The sequence below is a fragment of the Nicotiana sylvestris genome, chromosome 11 (genome assembly GCF_000393655.2).
Source record: "Nicotiana sylvestris chromosome 11, ASM39365v2, whole genome shotgun sequence".
Lineage (NCBI taxonomy): Eukaryota > Viridiplantae > Streptophyta > Magnoliopsida > Solanales > Solanaceae > Nicotiana > Nicotiana sylvestris.
In genome coordinates, this window is record NC_091067.1 from 141546648 (window position 1) to 141558840 (window position 12193).

The window sequence follows — 12193 nt, forward strand, 5'->3', positions numbered from 1 at the left end:
CCACTTGGGATGGTTTGTTTTCTTGTGTCCCAAGCCACCGGTTTATTTTAAAATCCCAAATCGAGGAAATTTCGACTTTCCTTTCGAAGTCTGCGAACCAAAAATTCTGGATAAGGAATTCTATTAACCCGAGGGAAGGTGTTAGGCACCCCGAATTCCGTGATTCTAGCACGGTCGCTTAAACTATTATAATTGGCCTATTATCTGATTTTAATACATGTTTTAGCCTATGGTACATTTCAACTTATTTAACTGCTTTTAATTATTTTTAAAGAAGATTTAATGTCGTATAAAATATGTCTTTGGATTACGCCACATGAAATGCAGCCTCAATCCGAAACACATCTTATTCAACATTGTGAGATTTAGAGTTGGGCCACATGAAATGCACACCCGAGTTTAGGAAGGTAATATTATTAAACTACGCATCTAAAGCAACTACGCGTTTTAACTTTGCGAGAGCCACGAAAATTTGCTAAATGGCGCGCCTCGAGTTCTAAGTATTTTAAAAGAAATAATTAAACTAGGGCCACGCATTTGAGATTTTGTTTGGTGCGACACACTTCAACTAATTGAACGGATCTAATTAATTAAACTGTAGTGGGATTTGGATTCCACTTTAATGCTTTGTTCCGAACTAAATGAAAGAAAATGACAAAAGAACGGGCCCAAGTTGATGAAATAATGAATACCTCGTGGAGACGTGTAATTGGATCTATGTTCGACGGTTCTTCAGTTGGGCCAACGTTGGGCCCAGTTCTTATAATCCAAATAATCAATACCCAAATCCAATATTGCAAATCAACTGATACTAATATTGAACATGGAATTGAATTAAACAAATTCCAATTCTGATTTTAAAACAGTTAATAAAACTTAGCAAAGCTAGATTTATAATTCTACCTTTCATGTATTTTTGGGTCAATCCTGCCATAAAAATGCAGCGAAAATAATCAGACTAATTATTTGGCTTAAAGAGCAAACCCAAGTGCAAACAAAGGCAAATACCAAAAACCATTTCAATCCCAAGTGCTAGCATGCAAACGAAGGCAAGCTAGCTACCAAATCATAGAATGATGGGATCATGTTTCTAGCTATGAGCAAGCAAACCATTACTTGGCATTCTTAACATATTTAGAGATGAATCAATGCTAAGACAGTACTAATCCTACCAGAAACTAAACAAATACCCCAAAACTACGAGAATCAAATGAGTTTTTACAATAGCCTTAAAAGTCCATTCATACAAAACATAGAACTTGAACTCATCTACACTAATTGGCTAAAGCTCATAATTCATCCTAAGTTACAAACAAACTCTAAAACGAAACAGGAGGAAACAGATGTAACAAGAAAGCCAAGCTCATTATGAGGTCTGATTGATTTCCAGAAATAGAAGACACTACATCTACAAGCTAACATGACACAGCTTGTCATTTAATCAAATAAACTCTTGTTCTTTCATTTCACATGTCAAAGGAATGGGAGATACCTGGAAATTGAAAAGAAAACGAAGTGAGGAAGCAGTAAACAGCAGCAACCTAGTAAGCAGGGAACAAATCAAGCAAAACCAGCTCGATTCAAGCAATGGAACAGTGATTTCAGTAACCAAAACCCAATCTCTAACCAGATTCAAACCATTTCTCTACTCCAACAATATAATTATGGAATTTTTAAGAATTCTCGATAACAGAAGAATCAGAAGTGCAAACCAAAACAGAATATTTTTGGTAGTTTTCAACAAAGGAATGTAGAAGTTCAGAATTTCCTCCAAGAAAGCTTAGCCGTTTTAACTTTTCTGGAATTGTTTTCTTCTCTACCCCAATCTCTAAAAATCTCAATTGAACCCCAAGTAACTATGCCTTTATAGGCAAGTTACTAGGGTAGCCTTAAGGGTTTAGTTATTTAATTTTTTAGTCCTTTTCAAATTTTCCTTTTTTGCTACTTATTCCTTCATTTTCTAACTTATTGGCCAAGTAAAACCCATTTTCAGCTTCCAGGAAGCTTCCTTAGCAGTTACTTGAGAACCCCATACTCCTGAAAATTACACTCAGCCATTTATCTGGGTCAAACTGACCTAATGGCTTAGCCCAAAAGGAATGGGCTGCATTTGCAGCATGTCCAGAACCAGTCTAACACTCAATCACACAATTGAACCAATAACAATCCTGCAAGACCACAAATACCAAACAAATTTCCTAACAAAAGAAAAGTCCAAACTAAGCTAAATGATTAATTAGCACAATTATGTGAGGAATTAGCTAAGTTATCAAAATATCCTAATTAAGCTAAGTAATTAAAATGAACAAATCAACAGAAGATTATCCAATTTTAAACAAGCTAACAGAAATCAAAAGGCGGGTTTGGAAGATAAAGCTAATTGAGGGATAAAGACACATAAACAAGACCCTTCATCGTGAAAAACAAATTATTCAAACTCCAATTGAATTATTCCAAGGGGAAAGAAAATAGATGGTAGATGAATAGGACTAAAAGTGAGGAAACATGATGCCAAATATGGATAAAATAGGGAGAAATGACTTACCAACTGAAAGATTTGAATCCGTGATGACTCGGACCTACGATTTTGTCCCCAAATAACATTAATCGTTTATTCTTAGCAAAAAAAACGAACAACGTTATCAGAGAACAAAATCAATCCAAACTCAAAGAAAGCGAGACAGAATACCCACATGCACAGATTTTAGGAGTTGGGCTCATGAGACTCGAACCTTAGATTCAAGATTCGAGCACTTTGGGGGGGATTCGAAGGAAGGTAGTTGTATATTCGAAATGAGGGGAGGCCGAGGATCTCATGATTTGGAGGTGGCACCGCCACCAGTAGCGGTGGGATTTTCTGGGCGGCGGCTAGGGTTCATGACCCGTCTCTGAGAGAAGGGGTTGGGGGAGATGAAGCCTGGGGGTAGGGTAACGTTTGGACATATATATATTATTGAATACCAGCTTCCCAGCCGTTGGATGAGAGAACCTCAACGGCTGGGATCATTTTCCAACTAAATGGGGTCGTTTTGGATGGGAAGGGATCTGGACCGGTTCGAGGGTAATCTTGGGCCGGGTTAGGTGGTTTGGACGGGTGTGGGGTTTGCTTGGCAATTTTAATTGTTTTTGGCCCAAAATCTGATTTCTCTCTTTTATTACAAATTTTTTTTTCCTCCCCCCCCCCTTTTTTTTTAATTTTCAGATTTTTGTTAAAAACAAAATTGAAAATAAAAAGCCAAAACCTGATTTAAATTCAAAAACTAACTAATTGCTTTTCTTAAAAATTAATTAAGTCCTAATTTAGAAGAAAACTATGACAAATTCAAAAAATTAAAAGTTGAAAATGCAAAATGAACTATTTTTGTGATTTTCCTCCATTTTTGTAATATTAATTAACTAATTATTCTAAAAATATAAAAATTGGGTCCTAAATGCAAATGCACTATTTTTGTATTTTTCTATGAATTATATAAATTAAACATGCATACAAAAATGCAAACAACATGAAAATTATGCAATTAATTCCTAAATATCAAATAATCAAAGGAAAATCCTAAATTTAAGAATTTTGTAGGAGTAAATCATGCGAGGCAAAAATCACCTGCTCACAGCTGCCCCTATTTGCTCGGAGACATGAAGAATTTTTGGGCAAAAAGATAAAATGAGCAATTATGAGGGATTTTTGCCTGCTTGGCACTCCATGAGAAGCATTTTTGAAAAATGTTTGACCGAACCTTGCTTCAGAGGTTGCCTACATATCCTTGGCTATAATGGAATCAGGTCAATGTAGTTTTGGAAGTTTTGGTAGCTGGGACTACCGGGAATTGTGATTTCACTGCTGCTGCCGCTGCTACTGCTTGGTGACCTCCTTATGACACCAAAAAGGAAAATCAAAAGCCAAGCTAGCTAGGCATATCAACTATGAGTTACAAGATTCCTATCTATAAATCTCTTGAAACATAATCTTGAGTCTTAGCTGATTTTGCTGTGGACCCCGATCCGAATCTCGATGCTCGCAAGTTGTAGGTGCTGGTTCTTTCTTCAGCACTGGATCAAGGTGGGACAGGTGAAGCTTGTGACTTCAATCATATCTTGAGCAGTCCGCATCTTTCTCCGCTTCAACCTTTGAATTCCCTTCTTTTGTTCTTTTCTTTATTCTGGATTGAGACTCGTTCTTTCGGTCATCTCGAATCTTGTGTCTTGAGGTAAAACCTGCTCAGACACCAAAAATAAACAAACGAACAAAATTTTTCTGCTCCAGTTTTCACTATTCAGGGGATGGAGCACTATATTTAAAATGTCAACTCAGGGATTGGAGCCCTAATGTTCGCAAAAAGGCGAATAGGGAATGGAGGCCCTATGTCTAAAAAGCTCAACGCAGGGATTGGAGCCCTAATGTTGGCAAAAAGCGACTAGGGAATGGAGGCCCTATGTCTAAAAGGCTCAACTCAGGGATTGGTGCCCTAGTGTTGGCAAAAAAGGTGACTAGGGAATGGAGGCCCTATGTCTAAAATGCTCAACTCAGGGATTGGAGCCCTAATGTTGGCAAAAGGCGAGTAGGTAATGGAGGCCCTAAGTCTAAAAAGGCTCAACTCAGGATTGGAGCCCTAATGTTGGCAAAAGGCGACTAGGGAATGGAGGCCCTATGTCTAAAAAGCTCAACTCAGGGATTGGAGCCCTAATGTTGGCAAAAGGCGACTAGGGAATGGAGGCCCTATGTCTAAAAAGGCTCAACTCAGGGATTGGAGCCCTAATGTTGGCAAAAGGCGACTAGGGAATGGAGGCCCTATGTCTAAAAGGCTCAACTCAGGGATTGGAGCCCTAATGTTGGCAAAAGGCGACTAGGGAATGGAGGCCCTATGTCTAAAAGGCTCAACTCAGGGATTGGAGCCCTAATGTTGGCAAAAGGCGACTAGGGAATGGAGGCCCTATGTCTAAAAGGCTCAACTCAGGGATTGGAGCCCTAATGTTGGCAAAAGGCGACTAGGGAATGGAGGCCCTATGTCTAAAAGGCTCAACTCAGGGATTGGAGCCCTAATGTTGGCAAAAGGCGACTAGGGAATGGAGGCCCTATGTCTAAAAGGCTCAACTCAGGGATTGGAGCCCTAATGTTGGCAAAAGGCGACTAGGGAATGGAGGCCCTATGTCTAAAAGGCTCAACTCAGAGATTGGAGCCCTAATGTTGGCAAAAAGGCGACTAGGGAATGGAGGCCCTATGTCTAAAAAGGCTCAACTTAGGGGTTGGAGCCCTAATGTTGGCAAAAAGGCGACTAGGGAATGGAGGCCCTATGTCTAAAAGGCTCAACTCAGGGATTGGAGCCCTAATGTTGGCAAAAACGCGACTAGGGAATGGAGGCCCTATGTCTAAATTTCCCAACTCAGGGATTGGAGCCCTACTGTTGGCAAAAAGGCGACTAGGGAATGGAGGCCCTATGTTTAAAAAGGCTCAACTCAGAGATTGGAGCCCTAATGTTGGCAAAGCGTAAAAAATTGATATCAGGGATTCTAAACTATCATTTTTGTTTGGATTTTCTTCTTTTTTTATTCCATTTTTCATCATTTTCTTTTAATAAAATGCAGGAAAGAACTTGGAGGAAACTTCCCTTTTTGGAATGATTATTTGCCGCAAAGTTGTTTCTAGCACTTGCGCACTTCTTTTCCGTTTTGGTTGCACCTGCTTCTTGCACGATTGCTTTGGATTGCACCTGTTTTAATTTTCAAACAAAGAACAATTGTTAATTTTAAAATGGTGGTTGGTTTTGTGGCCTTGATGGTTTTGATCACTTGATCTTGGTCCAACTTTTGGTGAGATCCTCTGTTGCTTGCTGGTTTTTGAAGATTGATCTCTCTTTCAAACCGAGGGACTCAACTTTTAAGATTTCATGACGACTCGCCCGCGTGGGGCTTCGACCCTTTCACTTTATTCCGCCTTTAGGACTTTTGCCTTTGACTTTCTTTTCTTTTTCAATAACTTTGATTTCAAGGCATCAACCATCATGGCCAGTCAGGATCGACTTGATGCACCCGCTGAGGCTGGGTACTTTTTTTTAGCTTTTGTTAGGTCGAGCCCTATAAAGCCAATCTTGCCACTTTTTCTTTGTATTAGTTTCGGAAATAGAGTTAGACCGAAAGGGATTCAAGGAAAAAGTAAACAAAAGGCAAGAAAAATGAATTTAATGAGAAGTGTCTCTTTCGGGGAGGAAGGAAGGACTTATCTGGGGTGCATGTAGGCTTCAAATAGACATGACATGCTTCTTAGACTAGATTACCGACCCGTACAAACTTTTCCAACTTCTCATAAGCTCATTGAGACACGTGTTTCAAAACCAGGGAATCTTGCCAGGACTCTTTCAGTGGTGAGAGCGTCTTCTTTTCGACCAACGGTGCCCTTTGCGGGTTTTCGCCAATCGACCTCTTTCATTTCTCTTCTCACTGTCGCCTGATAATGCTCTTTATGAGTTTTCACTAAACGGGCTCTCTCGTTTTCAATTTCTCTGCTCACCGTCACCTTATGGTGCCCGTAGGTTTTCACCGATAAGACTCTCTCATTTTATTTCTCTCAGTTTGATTGTATCAGATCCAAACAATAGTGTCTTCTAATCCCAACGCCTTTGCCAATTGATCAGAAGGACTTGGACAAGGTTTGGGTAAAAATAATCTAGATAGAATTACATCTTCGGAACCGTTCTGGTGGGCTTATTGCTGAACCGCTATGTCATTTGCCCCAATTTCACTTTTGGGGGAATTTGGATTTTTATCTTGGTGTGACTGAACCCCAGGGAGAGGCTGCCTACGTATCCTTTCGGAATCAAGTCGAACGTAGTTCAGGGAAACATTTTTTTTAACACTTTACGGTTCCCAAGAGAGTAATCAAAGAAGAGTAACCGGATCAAATGGGTTTCCAAAGGGTGGATAGTGTTTGGGTAGCGAGAATGAAAGCCTTCGTCATCCCAATCGGACAAGGTTGTCACTACAGAAAAGCTAAACATAATACCTTTTGACTCTATCCGCATTTACAGCTGCTTCGGGATCATTCCCTTCGATATCGCCCAGATACAATGCCCCTTTTGGCAATATCTTTCTGATGATGTATGGGCCCTTCCAATTAGGAGTAAATTTTCCTTTCGCTTCCTGGTGATGGGGGAGGATACACCTTAAAACGAGTTGCCCTACTTCAAAATTTCTAGGACGCACTTTCTTGCTGTAAGCACGGGCCATTCTTTGTTGGTACAACTGTCCGTGGCAGACCGCGACCATTTGTTTTTCATCGATCAAGGTTAACTGTTCCAGACAGGTTTTAACCCACTCACTGTCTTCAATTTCGGCTTCAACGATGATCTGAAGAGAGGGGATTTCAACCTCTGCGGGTATTACGGCTTCAGTTCCATAAATCAAAAGATACGGGGTGGCTCCAATTGACGTGCGCACAGTAGCGCGATATCCCAACAATGGAAACGACAACTTTTCATGCCACTGCCTGGAACTTTGAATCATTTTTCTCAAAATCTTTTTGATGTTTTTGTTTGCTGCTTCGACGACACCATTGGCTTTGGGACGATAAGGAGTAGAGTTCCGGTGCGTTATCTTGAATCGTTCACATATCTATCCCATTAAATGACTATTCAAGTTTGCAGTATTGCCTGTGATAATAGTTGCAAGAATGCCAAAATGGCAGATAAGATTGGAGTGCACGAAATCTACCACAACTTTCTTGGTGAAGGATTTGAGAGAGATGGCTTCAACCCATTTCGTGAAGTTGTCAATGGCAACTAGTATGTATATGTGCCCATTTGAGGATTTCGGCTCGATTGGCCCAATGACATCCATATCCCAAGCAACAAATGTCCAAGGTGCTGACATGGGATGCAGTTGTGTGGGAGGTGCATGAATCAAATCACCGTGCACCTGACACTGACACTTTCGGACAAAGCTAAAACAGTCCTTGTCTATGGTTATCCAGTAATAGCCCGCTCGAAGGATTTTCTTTGCTAAAACATACCCGTTCATGTGGGGTCCGCGTGTACCTCATGCATGATCCTTCTAGCCTCTTCTGCGTCAACACATCTTAACAAGTTGAGGTCCGGAGTTCTCTTGTACAAGACATCGCCACTCAAAAAGAAACCACTTGCGTGCCACCTAATGGTTCTCTTCTGGTCTCCACTGGCTTGATCGGGGTATTCTTGCATTTTCAAAAACCTTTTGATGTCATGATACCATGGTTGGGTACTTGGTGCTGTTTCAACCATATTACAATAACCATACCTTTCCCGGATCTGGATTTCCAAGGGGTCAATGTGGGCATTGCCCGGGTATGGTAGCATTGAGGCTAAAATTGCAAGCGCATCAGCTAGTTCATTGTGGCAACGAGGAATGTACCTGAACTCTATTGACTTGAATCGCTTACCAAGTTCTTCCACATGTTGCCTATAAGGAATAAGCTTGACATCTCGGGTTTCCCATTCTCCTTGAGCTTGTCGGATAATCAAATCTGAGTCTCCCATGATTAACAGTTCTTCGACATCTTGGTCAATTGCCATGTTCATACCCATAATGCAAGATTCATACTCGGCAGTGTTCTTTGTGCACAAAAACCGAAGCCTAGCCGTGGACGGGTAATGCTGACCGGTGGGCAAAATCAAGATTTCCCCAATTCCAACACCTTTTGCATTTACCGCTCCATCGAAGAACATTTTCCAAGCGTCGATGTCTTCGGATATTGCCTCAACTGAGTTTACCTCTTCATCCGTGAAGTAAGTATTCAAAGGTTGGTATTCTTCATCGACCGGATTTTTAGCCAAGTGATCTGCTAACGCCTAGGCTTTCATTGTCGTGCGAGTGACATATACTATGTCGAATTCCGTAAGCAGGATCTGCCACTTTGCTAGCCTCCCAGTGGGCATTGGCTTCTGGAATATGTATTTTAAAGGATCCAACCTAGTTATGAGGTAAGTGGTATAGGCTTGCAAATAATGTCTCAACTTTTGAGCGACCCATGTCAAAGCGCAGCATGTCCTTTCCAACAGAGTGTACTTGGCTTCATAATTGGTGAATTTCTTGATCAGATAGTAAATAGCATGCTCTCTCTTTTCAGTTACATCGTGTTGCCCGAGGACACAACCAAAAGAATTTTCTAAGACTGTCAGGTACAAGAACAAAGGCCTCCCTGGCTCAGGTGGGACTAAGACTAGCGGATTTGACAGATATTCCTTAATTTTATCAAAAGCTTCTTGACACTCATCTGTCCACTAGACTGCCGCGTCTTTCTTCAGCAATTTGAATATGGGTTCACATGTGGATGTTAACTGGGCAATGAACCAGTTAATGTAGTTCAATCTACCCAACAAACTCATAACATCCTTCTTGGTTTTCGGAGGAGGCAAATCTCGAATAGACTTTATCTTTGTTGGGTCTAACTCGATGCCCCTCCGACTGACGATGAATCCCAAGAGTTTGCCGGATGGCACCCCAAATGCACATTTGGCTGGGTTCAGCTTCAAATCATATTTGCGCAGCCACTCAAAAAACTTTCTCAAGTCCCGAGCGTGGTCTTCCTGGGTTTTGGATTTGATGATTACATCGTCCACATACACCTCTATCTCATGGTGCATCATATCGTGAAAAATGGCTGCCATGGCCCTCATATAGGTTGCCCCGACGTTCTTGAGACCAAATGGCATGACCCTGTAACAGTATGTACCCCAAGGTGTGGTAAAAGTTGTCTTCTCTGCATCTTCTTCATCCATCAACACCTGGTGATATCCTGTGTAACAATCCACGAAGGACTATATCTCATGCTTGGCGCAGTTAACAACAAGGATGTGGATATTCGGCAAAGGGAAGTTATCTTCGGGACTTGCCTTGTTTAAATCTTTGTAATCCACACATACCTGGGTCTTTCCGTCTTTCTTTGGCACTGGACTACATTAGCTAACCATGTGGTGTACCGGACCACTCGGATCACCCCCGCTTTCAACTGCTTCGTGACCTCTTCTTTGATCTTGTCACTGATATCAGTTTTAAACTTTCTTTGCTTTTGCTGGACTTGGGGACAGTCTGGGTAAGTAGGCAACTTATGAACCACCAAATCAACACTCAGTCCTGGCATGTCGTCACATGACCAAGCAAACACATCTTTGAACTCAAATAAGAGTTGGATTAAGGCATCTCGAGTTTTTTCATCTGTGTGGATGCTTATCTTGGTTTCCCTAATTTTTTCAAAACTACCCAAATTAACAGGTTCAATATCATTTAAGTTCAGCTTAGGTTTATGCTCAAATTGTTCCAATTCTCGATTTATTTCCCTAAAAGCACTTCTTCATCGTACTCCGGTTCTTGGTTCATCATTTCATAGTTAAACAGTGTGTTTGGATCTGGCATGAAGTCCGCAAGCATGTCATGTTATTTAAAGCCGCATTGTTAGAACTGAAAGAAGAAACAAAAGGGAAAAATAACAAAAATTAGAAAGAATAAAGAAAGATGAATGATGAAATATTGATTTCATTTCTTGGAATTTGAAGATAAAAGGGTTTACATTGGAAAATTAAAAGACAAGAAACTAAAGAAAACATCCGAGTTACACCCTGAAATAACTCATGATGCAGAAAAGGTGGCAGGACAGGTCTACCAGGACTCTCGCCTGATGAGAAATGGCGTAGCATTCCAATTTTGTAGCTTGGCGTCAGGTCCCATATACAGCACCTCAGCGGTGCTTATGCACTCCCCTGGCTGGACCATGTGGGTTTCATATAGTATCTTCCTCATTGCCCCACAGATCCCTTCAATCTCTTCGGCCGTGAAGGCCTCATATTCTTCTTCCTCTTGGTGTTTTGGCTTGACAAATGTTATGTACAGATGTGGCACCGGCTGAGGCAAGACCCAACCATCATTACTTTTATTGTTTGCCCATTTTACATCAGCTGGAGTGGGTCGGAAGCCTATCCCAAAGAACGTTTCACTGGCGGTTAGGGCGACAAGTTCAGTTATCCCTTGCAAGGATTTCCCGAGCCCCATCCCCGATTTGAAGCCATGTATGATCATTTCTTTGGCCACCATGATTGATGCATTAGAAATAAAGGATTGGGGCAAGGGTTTCCCTCTTCGTACTGGTCTGCGACCACAATTTCAAAGTCCTGATAAACTATGTGCTCACTCCCCTCTCTTGCTTCAAGACATGGGACTGATGGGTCCCAATAAATTGATTGCTCGTGTTCCCCGTGGACCACAATCTCTTGATCTTCATGCTCAAATTTTACCATCTGATGAAGGGTATAAGGTACAACCCCTGCTGCATGAATCCATGGCCTCCCCAAGAGAAAATTGTAGGATGTGTCAATATTATGAACTTGGAAGGTTACTTCAAATCTACCGGGCCAATGGTCAGAATCAGATCGATCTCTCCAATTGTTTTTATACCATCAAAAGCCCGTACACAGACATTGTTGGGTCGAATTCTTTCGGTCCCGATTTCCATGCAATGTAGAGTTGAGAGTGGGCAGATGTCTAACCCCAAGCCTCCATCCAACATAACCCTTTTCATGTAGTAACCTTCACATTTGACTGTCAGGTGCAGGGCTTTCTTATACGCAGCTCCCTCTGGGGGTAAGTTATTTTTGCTGAAGGAAATCTGGTTAATTGCGAAAAATCTTTCGGCCATTCTCTCCAACTGCTCTACAGAAGTCTCAACAGGCACATATGCTTCGTTAAGGGTCTTGATCAATACCTTTTGATGTTCGGTGGAATTCATCAATAGAGATAACAAGGAGACTTGTGCGGGAAATTTTCGAAGCTGGTCAATTACCTCATAATCTGCCATTTTCATCTTCTGAAAGAAGGCCTCTGCTTCTTCGGCACTTACGGGCTTCTTAGATGGGAAGCGCTTTCTAGTGGCATTGTTTACCTCTTCTAGATTGAAATACTTTTCTGTCGAGTTATTTTCTCGAATTTCTCCCGAGATTTCTTTGCCTTTTTAAGTCACCACTGATTTGTTGTAATTCCAGGGCACAGTGGTAGGATCCGTCATGGGCTTTTGTGGGACATGGCCAATAACCACGGGCTCACTCAACCTTGGTAGATTAATTGGCCTCCGCATCACATAAGCTCCTTTGGGCACATACATTTGGGTTATCTTATTCAGTTCGAACCTCCTGGGAGGACTCAAATCCATCTGTTTTTCTTTGCGGCCTCGAGGGACATA

General features: G+C 41.4%; 1 protein-coding gene across 1 annotated transcript; it reads right to left on the bottom strand.

Annotated features, from left to right (window-relative positions):
- Positions 1-6981: 6981 nt before the first annotated feature.
- LOC138881764 (uncharacterized) lies at positions 6982-11812 on the bottom strand. Its single transcript, XM_070162023.1, has 5 exons — positions 11505-11812; positions 10625-11107; positions 9888-10220; positions 9576-9681; positions 6982-7602 (listed from the first exon to the last, which is right to left on the bottom strand). The coding sequence occupies exons 1-5, from the start codon at positions 11810-11812 to the stop codon at positions 6982-6984; spliced, it is 1851 nt and encodes a 616-aa protein (XP_070018124.1).
- Positions 11813-12193: the final 381 nt, after the last annotated feature.